General features: G+C 38.5%; 1 protein-coding gene across 1 annotated transcript in view; it reads right to left on the reverse strand.

Moving 5' to 3' along the window:
* The window catches only part of ND-B16.6 (NADH dehydrogenase (ubiquinone) B16.6 subunit), a 70,680-nt gene that overhangs the window by 40,573 nt on the left and 16,874 nt on the right, over window positions 1-13,233 (reverse strand). Inside the window, exon 2 of the mRNA XM_090371728.1 lies at window positions 12,079-12,157. Within this exon, the coding sequence (XP_090227854.1) occupies window positions 12,079-12,157 (79 nt within the window). The remainder of the gene's footprint in view (window positions 1-12,078; window positions 12,158-13,233) is intronic.

Consider the following 13,233-nt stretch of genomic DNA (forward strand, 5'->3'; position numbering starts at 1 on the left):
CGGTGTGTTAAAGGTCAAGATCAGATTGCGGGTAGGGATCAGATTACCATCTTTTCTCGTGGAGATTCTCTTGACATGAATAACTCCTTGTTCTTTCAGTTCTTCTAGCATTTCTTCTTCAGTTACATCTAGTAAGTCCCAGTTTGAGATCACTCCTTTAGAGGTGTTTAGTGATCTGTGGGGTGTTACAGTTACTGGGAGACCTGCAAAGAAATTTATTTTCAGAAGTCGCTCAGAATGTTTGGTATTAGATGTCTCAATGAGAATATCTCCTGATCTGAGTCTTTTTACGGATTTCGGAGATCCTGCTTTACTTTCCAATTCCTTTTGAATTCTAAAGGGAGAGAGTTTGCCAACTGCATTCTCACCAGTTGAATGGATGATTAGATAGGTTGGAATTGGATATGTCTCTGGCTCAGTTTTTTGGCGCTTTGCCGTTCCTGCTGTGGAACTGTCTTTCTTTTTTGATATCTGGGTTGCGTCTGGCAGCCCAGATAAGTCTGAGTTTGATTTACTCATGATATGCTCTTTTTGGCCCCGGGAGATTGTCTTTTTCTCCCAGGTTACCAGCCCCGCCACGTGGAGGCAAGAGCAGTGCCGCCTAGTGACCCAAGCGAAGAAAAGGGTTAGTAATAACTAAAAATAAAAAGAGGGATTAAAGAAAGGTGGCTTTCCTTTCTAGGTTATAGTATTTGAATATATCTATTTAATTATAATATTCAGGAGTTATTGGACTTTCGAAACTCAGGAGAAACGTATTTACAATTAAGCGTACTAGATAATCACTCTGGAAAGGCGCTGTGGTCACTAATATCGCTTGGCACTCGGGGCCAAATTTGGGAGAGGTCTCCGATGAACACTGTGAGAGGTTTTGCCGAGATATTTCTCAAACTGGAAAATGGAATCCAAATATGTTGGAAGACTACTGTTGGAATCTTGCATGGGAGACACCAATGGACAATTATAAAAGGCAAAAAGAAAACAAACGAAAAAAAAAAAAAAAAACCACAACAAAATAAGTGTTTTGTTATCAGATATTCGGCAACATAAAAATCTACCCAACTCATGCTGAATTTTAACATGGAGCAAAATTTTTTTTTTTTTTTTGCTAACCAGTCTAATTTGCCTAGTGCTTAAATTTATTTAAAACTACTAATCTCTTTCAGATGGCAGTTTGTTTGAACAATCTAACAGGTGGCTGAATGCAAATCTGCACATTTATCCAACAACCATCCTTTCTCAATTAAATTTATTCCCCCTTGAGTATTGTCTGAGCAGGAGCAACAATGCTAAGCAACGTCTATCTTACTCAATTCATTCAAAGCCTTAAACATCTCTATCAGATAGATGTCCTTGAAGGTGCCTAATTTCCAGATGCTGTAATTTGCAGACCTGAACCCTTTCTTGTTTAGATTACTCTTTGGCTCTCCACCGATTTCAAGAGATCAACAACCTTTCTAAACTCAGGCTTCCACACTATGCCATACTCAAGATGTGGCTGAACTACTGCCTTATACAATGGAATAATTCCTACTGAAAATTTCTGTATATCAGTGACAAAATCCCAAGAAATCACACAATATCTCTGAAGTTGTTACCTGCTGCCCCTGAAAAAGTATTCAGAAGATTGGAGTTGTTGCAGAAAGGACTTAACCGACCTTTTAAGGCTGGGGAGTACCTAAACCATTATGATCATAAGCCACAATCTCAAAGAATTAGAGAAAAATCTTAATCAGTTATGCAGATTTAGTAAGAATTCCGGACTAAAGATGAATATGGCTAAAACAAAAATAATGAAGAACAAGAATGCCACAGAAAGGGATATAATCATTAAAGGAGCAGTAATTGAAAATACAGATTCTACTTATCTGTGACTTGTCCCAGTTAAGTAGATACAGATTCTACTTATCTGGGAGAAGTCATTAACTGTAATAAGGATAAATGGCTCAAAGTCAAGAGAAGAATAAATTTTGGATGGCAGGATTGTAAAGGACACTAATGACAGATGCTGCTGCTGCAACAGGATCTAGAAAAGTTGAGCAGATGGGCTCAGGGGCGGCAAATGAAGTTTAACATTGACAAATGTAAAGTACTACATATGGGAAGCAGTAACCCCAGAGTAACGTATCAACTCTATGGTACTACACTAACAGTGTTAGAGAATGAAAACGACCTGGGGGTAACTGTGCAGACAGATATGAAGTTTTCTGAGCAGTGCAGACTGGCGGCAAGAGTAGCTCGTGGTGTCTTGTCAATGATATACAGGAATTTTTCTAACAGGGATAAGGAGGTGATTATCCTCTAGTATAAGGCAATGGTCAGGCCACACCTTGAGTACTGTATACAGGTCTGGAAGCTTCATTTTAAGAAGGATGTAGAGCTGTTGGAACGAATACAGAGAAGGACAACAAGATTAGTGAAAGGAATGAAGGGTTGCTCTCACAAAGAAAGGCTTGAGTTTTGCAGATTAGTGTCTGATTGAACATGCTCAATGCTGATGGATTCTTCCTCTTGCTCATAATAATCGCCTTAGAGGGCATAAATTCAAATTGAGGAAAGACAGTTGTAGGATAGATGTGCGGAAGTTTGCCTTTAGCCAGCAGGTAGTTGATTGGTGGAACAGACTTCCATCTTTTGTCCAGCCTGTCCAGCTCAGCCTTAAATAAATTTAAGGCTGAGCTGGACAGGTATTTGGAACAAACGGAGGGGTGAAATGGGAGTGTGTTTTTTTTTTTTTTTGGCTCATGCTGCATAAGCTTGCTTTCTTGCATCATATGCCTCTACTAATGCTAATGACAACAGTGTGTCTCTGACCAATACAACTACAGTAAATGGGAAATATAGCTCTCACACATTTGACATTTTCTAAGCTTCATAAACTTGTATGTATTGCTGTGCAGGTAGCAGTGGTAGTAGTAGAGGCATGTGATGCAAGAAAGCAAGTGTATGAGCTTATTTAGCATCAGACAAAAAAAAAAAAAAAAAAAAAAAACCAGTTTCGCACAACCATTCCCTCTAAAAGTGTCCAATTCCTTGAATTTATTTAAGCTATCAACTTTCACAACAAGATGAAAGTTTGTTCCAACAATTAACCACCCGCTGGCTGAAGGCAAACTTCCGCACATCTATTCTACACCTGTCTTTCCTCAATTTGAATTTGTGCCCCCTTCAGGTTTGTAATCTGAGCAAGTGGAAGAATCCCATCAGAATTCAGTGTGCTCAACCCATTCAAGGCCTTATACACCTCAATCAGATCACCTCGCAGGTGCTTAGTGTCCATTCGCTGCAATTTTCTGAGCTTAAGCCTTTCTTGGCAAGAGGATCCCTTCGTTCCCCTCACCAATCTTGCTGCCCTTCTCTGTACATGCTCAAGCAACTCTACATCCTTCCTAAAATGAGGCCTCCAGACTTGTATGCAGTACTCAAGGCGTGGCCTGACCATTGCCTTATACAAAGGGATAATCACCTCCTTTTCCCTGCTAGCAAAATTCCTGTATATCATTGGCAATACCCCATGACCTGTTCTGGCAGCCTATCTGCATTGTACAGAAAACTTCATATCTGACTGCGCAATCATGCCCATGTCATTTTTTACCACACAGTTGGTACATTCCTCTGGGGTTACTTCTACCCATATGCAGTACTTTACAATTGTCAATATTAAACTCCAGTTGCCACTTCTCAGCCCATCTGCCCACATTTTCTAGATGCTGTTCCAGTAGCACACTGCCATTACTGTCATTAACAACCCTACCAGCCTTTGCATTATCTGCAAACTTTGACATTAAGCCTGATATATCTTCATCAATATCACTGATGAAGGCATATCAGGTCGTTACGTTCAGTTGGTGCGGATTTTGCATTCACCTGGTATTACTCGCAGATGAAATCACGCATGAGCCAACGTAAATAACGTTATTATACTCACGTTGTGCCCTAATATAGCAGTCGCGTTGGAGCAAATTTGAATTGTGAAAATGCGTGTTATAGCAGAACTGACTACTTTATGAGCTGGCTTAGCTAGAATTCTGTGCATTTGGCTTGCACCACTTGGCATCAATGGAGTCATGGGGTCATATATTAGAATCCAAATAGTGGAGCCATGTGCAAATCCTTATCTCTTCTGGTAGGAATAGGCTTACTAATCAGGAAAACTGGGGCCCACTCATGGTGGACCACGACACTGCAGTTGCTCACACTCTTGTGATCTGGGCATGAGAATGCTGAAATTCTTTTGAATTCAGTGGCTGGTTGGTTGATTTAGGTTTTATTGGCGCATTAGCATCTAAGGCTATAATGCGGCAAGACCAGGTAATATATAAAAATTTATTCTCTCAGTGACCTAAGTAGTTAGGCCACCATGTCCAGATATATAATAAAAGAAATAACAATAACGTAAAAATTTTAAATACGAGTAAAAACCTTTATTGATTTAAAAAAGCTAAAAACAGCAGACACATTGTCATTGTCAGATAAAATCTGACTGAGTGTATACGGCTCAGTCAGATGGTTAAAAGCAGTAAAACGGATATTGCTAAAATCTGGACAGTCAATTAAAAGGTGTCTAATTGTTAAAATTGTGCCACAGGACACACACATAGGAGGGTCATCAGCCCTCAGCAAAAACGAATGAGTTAAATGACTGTGTCCTATGCAGGTCCGGGCAAGAACAACTTCCTCCTTACAATTCCTGCACAGACTAGACTGCCACGGTTCAATTACAGGCTTTATATGATATAATTTATTTGCAGTCTGTCTATTCCACGAGTCCTGCCATTGGGAGTGTATGTTTTGGTGTATCATTTGCCTGTAGTCTGTATAGGGGACTGACAGGCAGCGGTTATTATTGGGAATTGCTGATTTGGCTGCAGTGTCAGCCAAATCATTTCCCTTAATCCCAATGTGGCTGGGAATCCAGCAGAAGTGGATATCATATTCACGTCCAAGGAGGAAGTGAATCTTCTGCTGAATACTAGACAGAACTGGATGAGGATTATATCTCACAGATATTAAAGCCTGTAACACGCTGAGGAATCAGAATATAAAATGAACCGGAATATAAAATGTAGTGCTGTCTGTAAAGACAGCAGCAGATCCCACATATGATTCCGACTTCGAGCCGTCTTTGTAAACTGGCGTGAAGTCAGAATGTTCAGCTCGGTGTGCTGAATAAAGCTGCAGGTAGACAGACGATGGAGTGTCTGACTTTCCCCAATTTCTAAGGGACAAGTCACATGTTGGAACATGAGCATGCCAGGATGGAAGGGGTTGCTTTGGTGTTTGGGCAACCTTGTCTACCTTAATATTAAGTTCTTTGAGTAGCTCTTGGAGACGAATGCCAAAAGGACGATTGGCAGTCTTACGGGTGTTGTACAAATTTTCCCATCGTGGCTCAAAAATGAATGGCCACGTAGGATGGTCTGGCAGGGATTTCAGTTTTAAGGCGTACTTTAGAGACAACTGCTTACGTCGAAGTGATAACGGTGGTTCGTTTGCTTCGACGTATAAGCTCTGGACAGGAGATGTTCGAAATGCTCCAATAGCGATACGGAGAGCCTGATGATGGACAGGATCCAGCCATCGAAGTACACTCTCTAGCCGAATTGTATACCAGGGACCCGTAATCTAGTCTGGATCGTACAAGTGTACGATAGATGCGTAGTAGGGTGCATCGATCCACACCCCAAGATGTTGAGGAAAGAGAGCGCAGAATATTCAGCCCTCTTGTGCACTTTGTGCGGAGTTGACGGATATGTTCCAGAACGGTCAGCTTTTTATCGAATACGAGTCCCAAGAATTTTGTGTCCGCTGCTACTGGAATTGCATTTTGTCCGAGCTTTAATTCAGGTTCAGGATGAAGATTACGCTTACGACAAAAGTGTACGCAAACGGTCTTCTCCGGCGAGAACCTGAAGCCATTAGCAAGAGCCCAGGAGTTGAGGCGATCAATAGCTTTCTGCAGTTGTCTTTCAATAACCCTCATGTTGCATGACTGACAAAATATGCTAAAGTCATCAACATAGAGGGCACTGTTTACAGTTGGAGGAAGTTGTTCTGTGATGGAATTTACTTTGATGGCAAAAAGCGTGACACTTAATACTGATCCTTGTGGTACTCCCTCCTCTTGGCTGAAGAAACGAGAGCGTGAGGATCCCACACGAACTTGGAAAGATCGATTGGCTAAAAAGTTTTTAATAAAAATGGGGAGTTGCCCCCTAAGGCCAAGGCTATGCAGATCTTTTAAGATGCCAAATCTCCGAGTTGTGTCATACGCTTTCTCCATGTCAAAGAACACCGACACCAAGTGTTCGCGTTTTAGGAAAGCATCCCGGATGGATGTTTCCAGTCTAAAACGATTTGTCAAAAATCGTTTTGAATATTTTCGTTAGATTCTTTTAATTTGAATTTTAATTGTTTTAAATTGATTTTGAATTGTGTTAAATTGATTATTTAATTATTTATATTTTACTTTAATGTACCGGTAAGTTGTCGATTTTTTCGTTTTTTCCGTTTTAATTTCTGGAGGGTATCATACGGAAGTGTTCTACGTACTATATTGAGGTAAACTCCTCTTATTAATTTACTAATATATATATTCACAAACTGGAAGTTATTTTGGTTGGGTATATTTAATAATACATTTATTTGTTTTAATGTTCTTTTCTGAACATACATGAATTGAATGAAATTTAAAAGAAAATATGTAAAAAATTAACATAATTAAATAAAAACAAATAAATATAGAATTATAACATTTTATTCAGTGAGACAGTTGGGTTTGATGTGAAGCAGTTTTTTAATAAGAGGATTTATTATGAATAGGCTTACTCTTAGCTTACTGATTTTAGTCTCGCTCTTTTTTTTTTTTTTTTGTTTAATCTCGTTTAAAAACAGAAAACCCTGTTTCACACAAGTAGGAAGTGGAAAATGACAATAAATTTCTGCCATTTTTGGAAATTCATGGATATTCATTTTGATTCAAAATTTGCTAATATCATTGTTATTAAAGTGAATTTCCAGCGACTGGTCACTACGGATCTCAGCCAATTCTTTTTCCTCTTGCAGATTCCGAAGTTCTAACGTCTAAGGTGTCTTGCTGCAAATAGGTCTCTTATCCACAAATATTTTTTGGTATCAAGGGATGGGAAGTAATGCTCAATTTGTCTTTAACAGCTCTAATGTTTCACTTATTACATTAATTATTTTAGTATAATTCATTTTGACAGTCAAGGGAAACATTTCTAAATTTTTTTTTTTTTTTTCACCCCCATATACTCAACTTTTTTTTAAAGGCGAACAACTTTTCAGTAGAAGTGAGTAGATTTTCCCTTGCATACTGTAAGCTGTGTGAATAAATCTGCTAGAAAAGCTAGTTTACAGCACTAAATTTTGTCACTTAAATATTCACAAAATTCTGATAGCTCCAGTGAAAAAAATGAGCGTTTCCTCATGCAACTCATCCATACGCATAACTGCATTTCCTTTTGATAGCCACTGAACTTCAGTATGCATCATTAAAGAGAAATGTTCCTTGCATAATTTTCCAAAAATACATATTTTTTGTGGTCCAGAGTTGATATAATTGACGGTTTTAACCACTTGATCAAGTACAAGTTTTAAATCGGGTACGACTGTCTTCACTACTGCCACTAGAGTTTCTCTGTGTCTAAAACAGTGTTGTTGTAATAATATTTGAATTGTGTCGTTTTACTAAGTTTAAAAATCCTTTTAGTGATTTGGTCATCGCGGGAGCACTATAGGTACAAATGCCAACACACAACTTCCATTGGGCTTTCCCACTAATATCTGTAGAATTATCTACTTGCAATGCAAACAGTCGCCCAAAATTATTAATATGTTGAATAACTTGTTCTTTTGCTATCATCAGACATTTCTTTTATTCACCTGCTAATTGTGCTGTTCGAAAGTGGTACTGTCATTTTTTTTTTTTTTTTTTTTCAGCTTCCTCTTGTTTGTTTTGTTTATTATTTGGTTTTTAGGAGCATTAGCAACTAAGGCCATATTGCTTCGGGGATATGCGGTGGTCATTCCCTGACCTTTCCGCATCCTCCGTATTTGAACCCCAGTCTAATCAAGAAGCGTGTGCGATGCACTGCTGCTCTTGCCCACCTGGCTACGGAGGTGCCTGGTTTCCTCTCCCAAAATACTTTTCATGATAATAAAACTAATGAACTAAAGAGACATATGGCAGAGAAGAAAAATGCATGGGATACATACAAATTAACACGTAACACAGAAGCCTATGATAGACACAAATTGATCTGTAACCAAGTTACAAAGGAGGTTAGGCAGGCGAAGGCAGATTACGAGAAATCTTTGGCAAGGGATGCAAAGGAAAACAGCAAAGAGTTCTTTACTTATGTAAACTCTAGAAGGAAGGGGATGAATCAGATTGGTCCACTTGATATCGATGGGTCAACTGTTGATGATCCTGTTCAGATAGCTAACAAACTGAATGAATATTTTGCATCGACATTCACACATGAGGAGTTATTCAGCGAGGGGAATGCCAGAGGTGTATTCAACTCTGGCAGTAAGCTAGAGAATCTTGTAATAACTGAGAGAAAAGTGGAGGAGAAATTGTTGAAGATAAATACAAGAAAGGCACCTGGGGTGGATGGGATCTATCCAGCTATATTAAAGGAGGCAGCAAAGGAAGTAAGCAAACCCTTAGCCATAATTATGAGAGCTTCCTTGGACTCAGGGGAAGTACCCAGGGACTGGAGATGTGCAAATGTGACCACAATTCACAAAGGAGGATCAAAGGGCGACACAAGTAATTATAGACCTGTTAGTTTAACTTCTGTTCCAGGTAAATTAATGGAGACACTGGTTAAAGAAGCACTGCAGGATCATCTAGACAAGACTTCAGTTATAGTTCAGACACAGCAAGGGATGTCTTTTGTTAAGGGGAAGTCTTGCCTGACCAATATGATTGGATACTATGATGCAGTCACAAAAGAACTGGATGCAGGGAATAACTTTGATATTATATACTTGGATCTTAGAAAGGCTTTTGATACTGTTGCACATGGAAGACTGCTGCACAAATTGGAGCAGTGTGGCATTGGAGGCAAATTGCTGCTATGGATAAAGGGGTGGTTGAGGAGGAGAAGACAGAGTGGTAATCAATGGACACTGCTCATCGTGGACTAATGTTATTAGTGGAGTCCCTCAGGGTTCAGTATTGGGTCCATTATTGTTTTCTGTATTTATAAATGATATTGATGATGGTATATCAAGCTTAATGTCCAAGTTTGCAGACAATACGAAGGTTGGCAGGGTTGTCAAGGACACTACTGACACTATGCTACTGCAACAGGATCTGGAAAGGTCACATGACATATGGGAAACAGCAACCCCAGAGCAACGTATCAATTCTGTGGTACTACACTGGCAGTGGTGGAGAATGAAAGGGACCTGGGGGTGGTTGTGCAGGCAGATATGAAGTTTTCTGAGCAGTGCAGACGGGCTGCAGGAGTAGGTCATGATGTATTGTCGATGATATATAGGAATTTTTCTAGCAGGGATAAGGAGGTGATTATTCCCTTGTATAAGGCAATGGTCAGACCACACCTAGAGTACTGTATACAGGTCTGGAGGCCTCATTTCAAGAAGGATGTAGAGATGCTGGAACGAGTACAGAGAAGGGCAACAAGATTAGTGAATGGAACAAAGGGGTGCTCTTACAAAGAAAGGCTTAAGTTTTGCAAATTACAGTGTCTGTAGACTAGGCACCGGCGAGGTGATCTGATAGAGGTGTATAAAGCCTTGAATGGTTTGAGCATGCTCAATGCTGATGGGATTCTTCCTCTTGCTCAGAATAATCACCTGAGAGGGCATAAATTCAAATTGAGAAAAGACAGATGTAGGATAGACGTGAGGAAATTTGCCTTTAGCCAGAGGGTGCTTGGTTGGTGGAATAGACTTCCATCCCTTGTCATGGATGTTGATAGCCTAAATAAGTTTAAGGCTCAACTGGACAGGTATTTCAAACAAACAGAGGGGTGAAGTGGAAGTCGTTATTTTTAATTTATTTATTTATTTATTTTTTTTTTTGGCTGATGCTGCATAAGCTTGCTTTCTTGCATCAAATGCCTCTACTAATGCTAATAACTCGACATGCTGGTAAATCAGACTTTCTGCAATCAGGTGAGATATCTTTTTTTTTTTTTTTTTTTTGCCACCAGTTCAGTTAACTAAATAGTTGGCTTCTTATATTTTATCAGATATTTTAGCCATACTATAACATTCTGTACCTTGTTTTCTAGTAGAGGCCTGCAGTTTTTTAAAATATTCCATAGTTGTGGACGATAAATTCTTGCATTTCGTAGAAAAATGACACTGCAATTTACTCGGCAACATTGATTCATTCAACAATTTTAAACCACATACCACACATAAAGGTAGAGGACAATCTTGGGTACCAGTATATGAAAATCCTATTGCCAAATAGTCATCACATGTTTACGACAACGTGTTTTCTTTTTTGATGTTTATTCGTTTTTGTCATTTGCTCCAAGCTCGTTGTTATCAATTTGTCTCTTCTGATTTCCTTTCACTAAAAATTTATCCATCGCTAATAATTTCTAAAAAAATTAAATTTACTTCTAGAATGTACTAATACAGTTAATTGAAAATACTTGTTCTATATGAATTATCTGAATATGACTTTTAGAGATATAAAAACACAAAAAAAAGTACTTTTAAAACACAGGAAATTTCTTACCATGCTGCTTACAAGTTGCACTTATACAACTGCAGGGTACCTGGGAGAGTTTCCCAGATGATAAGAATAGCTGAATAAAGGTGAACAGATCTACTACTAGGAATCAAAATGTGACATCACATTGACTGCTGGAAGGGGCTGGGATCGGTGCAGCATTAATAAACGAATTTTTTATTTGAATTCATTTTTATTATAATACTTGGATTTTTTAATTTTTTTTTATTTGCATTTTCCACAGCACACCTGAAGCATACTCACGGCACACAGGCTGAGAAATACCGGGATACACAATTCTTTGCTTTTTGTCTGAGTTAACCTACTACGCAGCGAGTTGCGTAGTGAGTTAACATGCTTACAAGTTAGTGCCCATCCACTGAAGAGAAGCCAATCAGCTTCGAAACAGTGTCATCTGGGTGGTGGCATCCGCTGAGAATAAGTAACAATAGTCTTCTCCTATGGTGAAGAGTTACTTATTCGAGGTAGTGCAATAACGTAGCAACTCATTGGGAAGGTATTCACAATACATACATAATGATGCCAAGCTTATAACAATTTAGTAGTTAGCTGTAAGCAGATCTGATGCATTTGCACTAACTTGTAAGCATGTTAACTCACTACGCAACTTGAGGCCTTTGCCCTAAAATGCGCCATAACAATAACAAGTAATTTATGTCTTATGTAAAAATTTGAAAATTGAAAGTTTGTCATTGCATTGTTTGATAATACAATACACCATAAATTTCATGAGGAGTGCACTATGACAAAACTAGTTAATGCACTAAAAAACTCCAAAACAATAACTGTAATAGATTGACATCTTTTTACTTAGGTATTTTTGGTAGTAAATTTAAGAATAATACAAATATAAAGTTTAGAATCTATGCAATTACATCTGCTTTTGGGTCCATGGGCAGTGCCTACCAGAATTTTCTGGTGTCCTGTGATCCAATCCCCCCCTCACAGGAGTAACTTATGTTTTACAAGATAAATTTTTGTCAGTAGGATGAAAGTGTCCCTATTTATAAGATTTCATACAACTGCAAGTGTTAAGAGTTTAAAAGGAATAACTACTGACTAGATACAAGAAAAATTTGTTTTTGGCAAAAGGGCTGGTGGAATAAATCAGGTGTTCTCACCTCACCTTGTAAAACAAGAGAGTTTAGGGAAATTTAAATAAGACTTAACAATAACATACCCACTCTATGGACTGCAAAAATTTCTATACTAATTGGGTGCTTTCATGAACTATTTCTCATAAATACAATTCAAACACTTTTTTACCCGCTACACACATGGACTTGATAAAATTACAGGCTAAATAAACCTACCTTTGTTGGCTTTTTTGTATTCGATATATATAAAGCCCAACAGCTGTTACAGCTAAGTATCCAGCAAACATTGCATAACCTAAAAAGAAAAAAATAAATACTACACTAAGGAATTTAGTTAAACAAATTACATGAAATGAGTTAGCCTGTTGAGAGACATTTAATTTACATATGTATATATAACACGTATTTCAATTTACAGTGAAACCACCCTTAACAGACCCCTCTCTAAAAGGGAGGCCCAGAAGTACCGTAGAGTGTCGACAATCCTAACTTTTTTTTTTTTTTGTGAAAACCCCAAACACGAAAGGTATCAAGACCTATAGTACTTAGTACCGTGCATGGGTTGAAGGAGAAGTATGGGGGGGGGGATGCCGGAAACTTTGCTCTAGAGACTAAACATGGGTTTCACCACTTCAAGCCTATAAGCAAAGTGGTGGTATTTCACCGGTTGATGAAAGTCATCTACCACCTGTTCAAACTTAAGATTTGTTTGGATTTTTGAACTCATCAAAAATGCTAGGCTGGAGACAAAAAAAAAAAAAAAAAAAAAAAAAAGAGGTTTAGTAAGTTTAGAAATAAAAACACCAAGTTATACTAACGTATTTTTATTCATTCATAGGTAACAAAACAAATGGAACTTTCAGCCACAATAACACATATTTATAGGCCTTTAATGAAAATAATTACTTATTTTTTTCTGTACCATTTTCTTTGCTGCCAGATATCTCACTCTTTTCAGCAACAGTAGTTGAGTTGGACAGCATTCACTTTGTTGCTTGTACCAAGCCTTCGCAGTTTCTAGCACTGCAAATGCCTCAGCATGCATAGGCCCAGTGTTGACATCATTGTCTGCGTCCAGTAGCGTAACTACCCTTTTTTGGGCCCTGAGGCAAAGAACATGTTCAGGCCCCTACTGAATTAATGAAAATTGCAAAAACAGGAGACAGCCAAAGACACCAGGCCCCTAAAGGGCCCGGAGACAATTGCCCTGCCTGCCTGCCTACATGGTAACTACACCACTGTCTTGGTCCATATCAATTTTCAGGAGCTCCAGTTTCTTTTAACATTCACAATTTGTTTTCATTTAAAACTGGAAACCCTGTGGCATCAATATCATTTTTCAGCCACACCCTTGCATCATCACAATCTTCA

This window comes from Mastigoproctus giganteus, chromosome 4, assembly GCF_048544385.1.
Source record: "Mastigoproctus giganteus isolate SK-2022 chromosome 4, ASM4854438v1, whole genome shotgun sequence".
Taxonomy (NCBI): Eukaryota; Metazoa; Arthropoda; class Arachnida; order Uropygi; family Thelyphonidae; genus Mastigoproctus; species Mastigoproctus giganteus.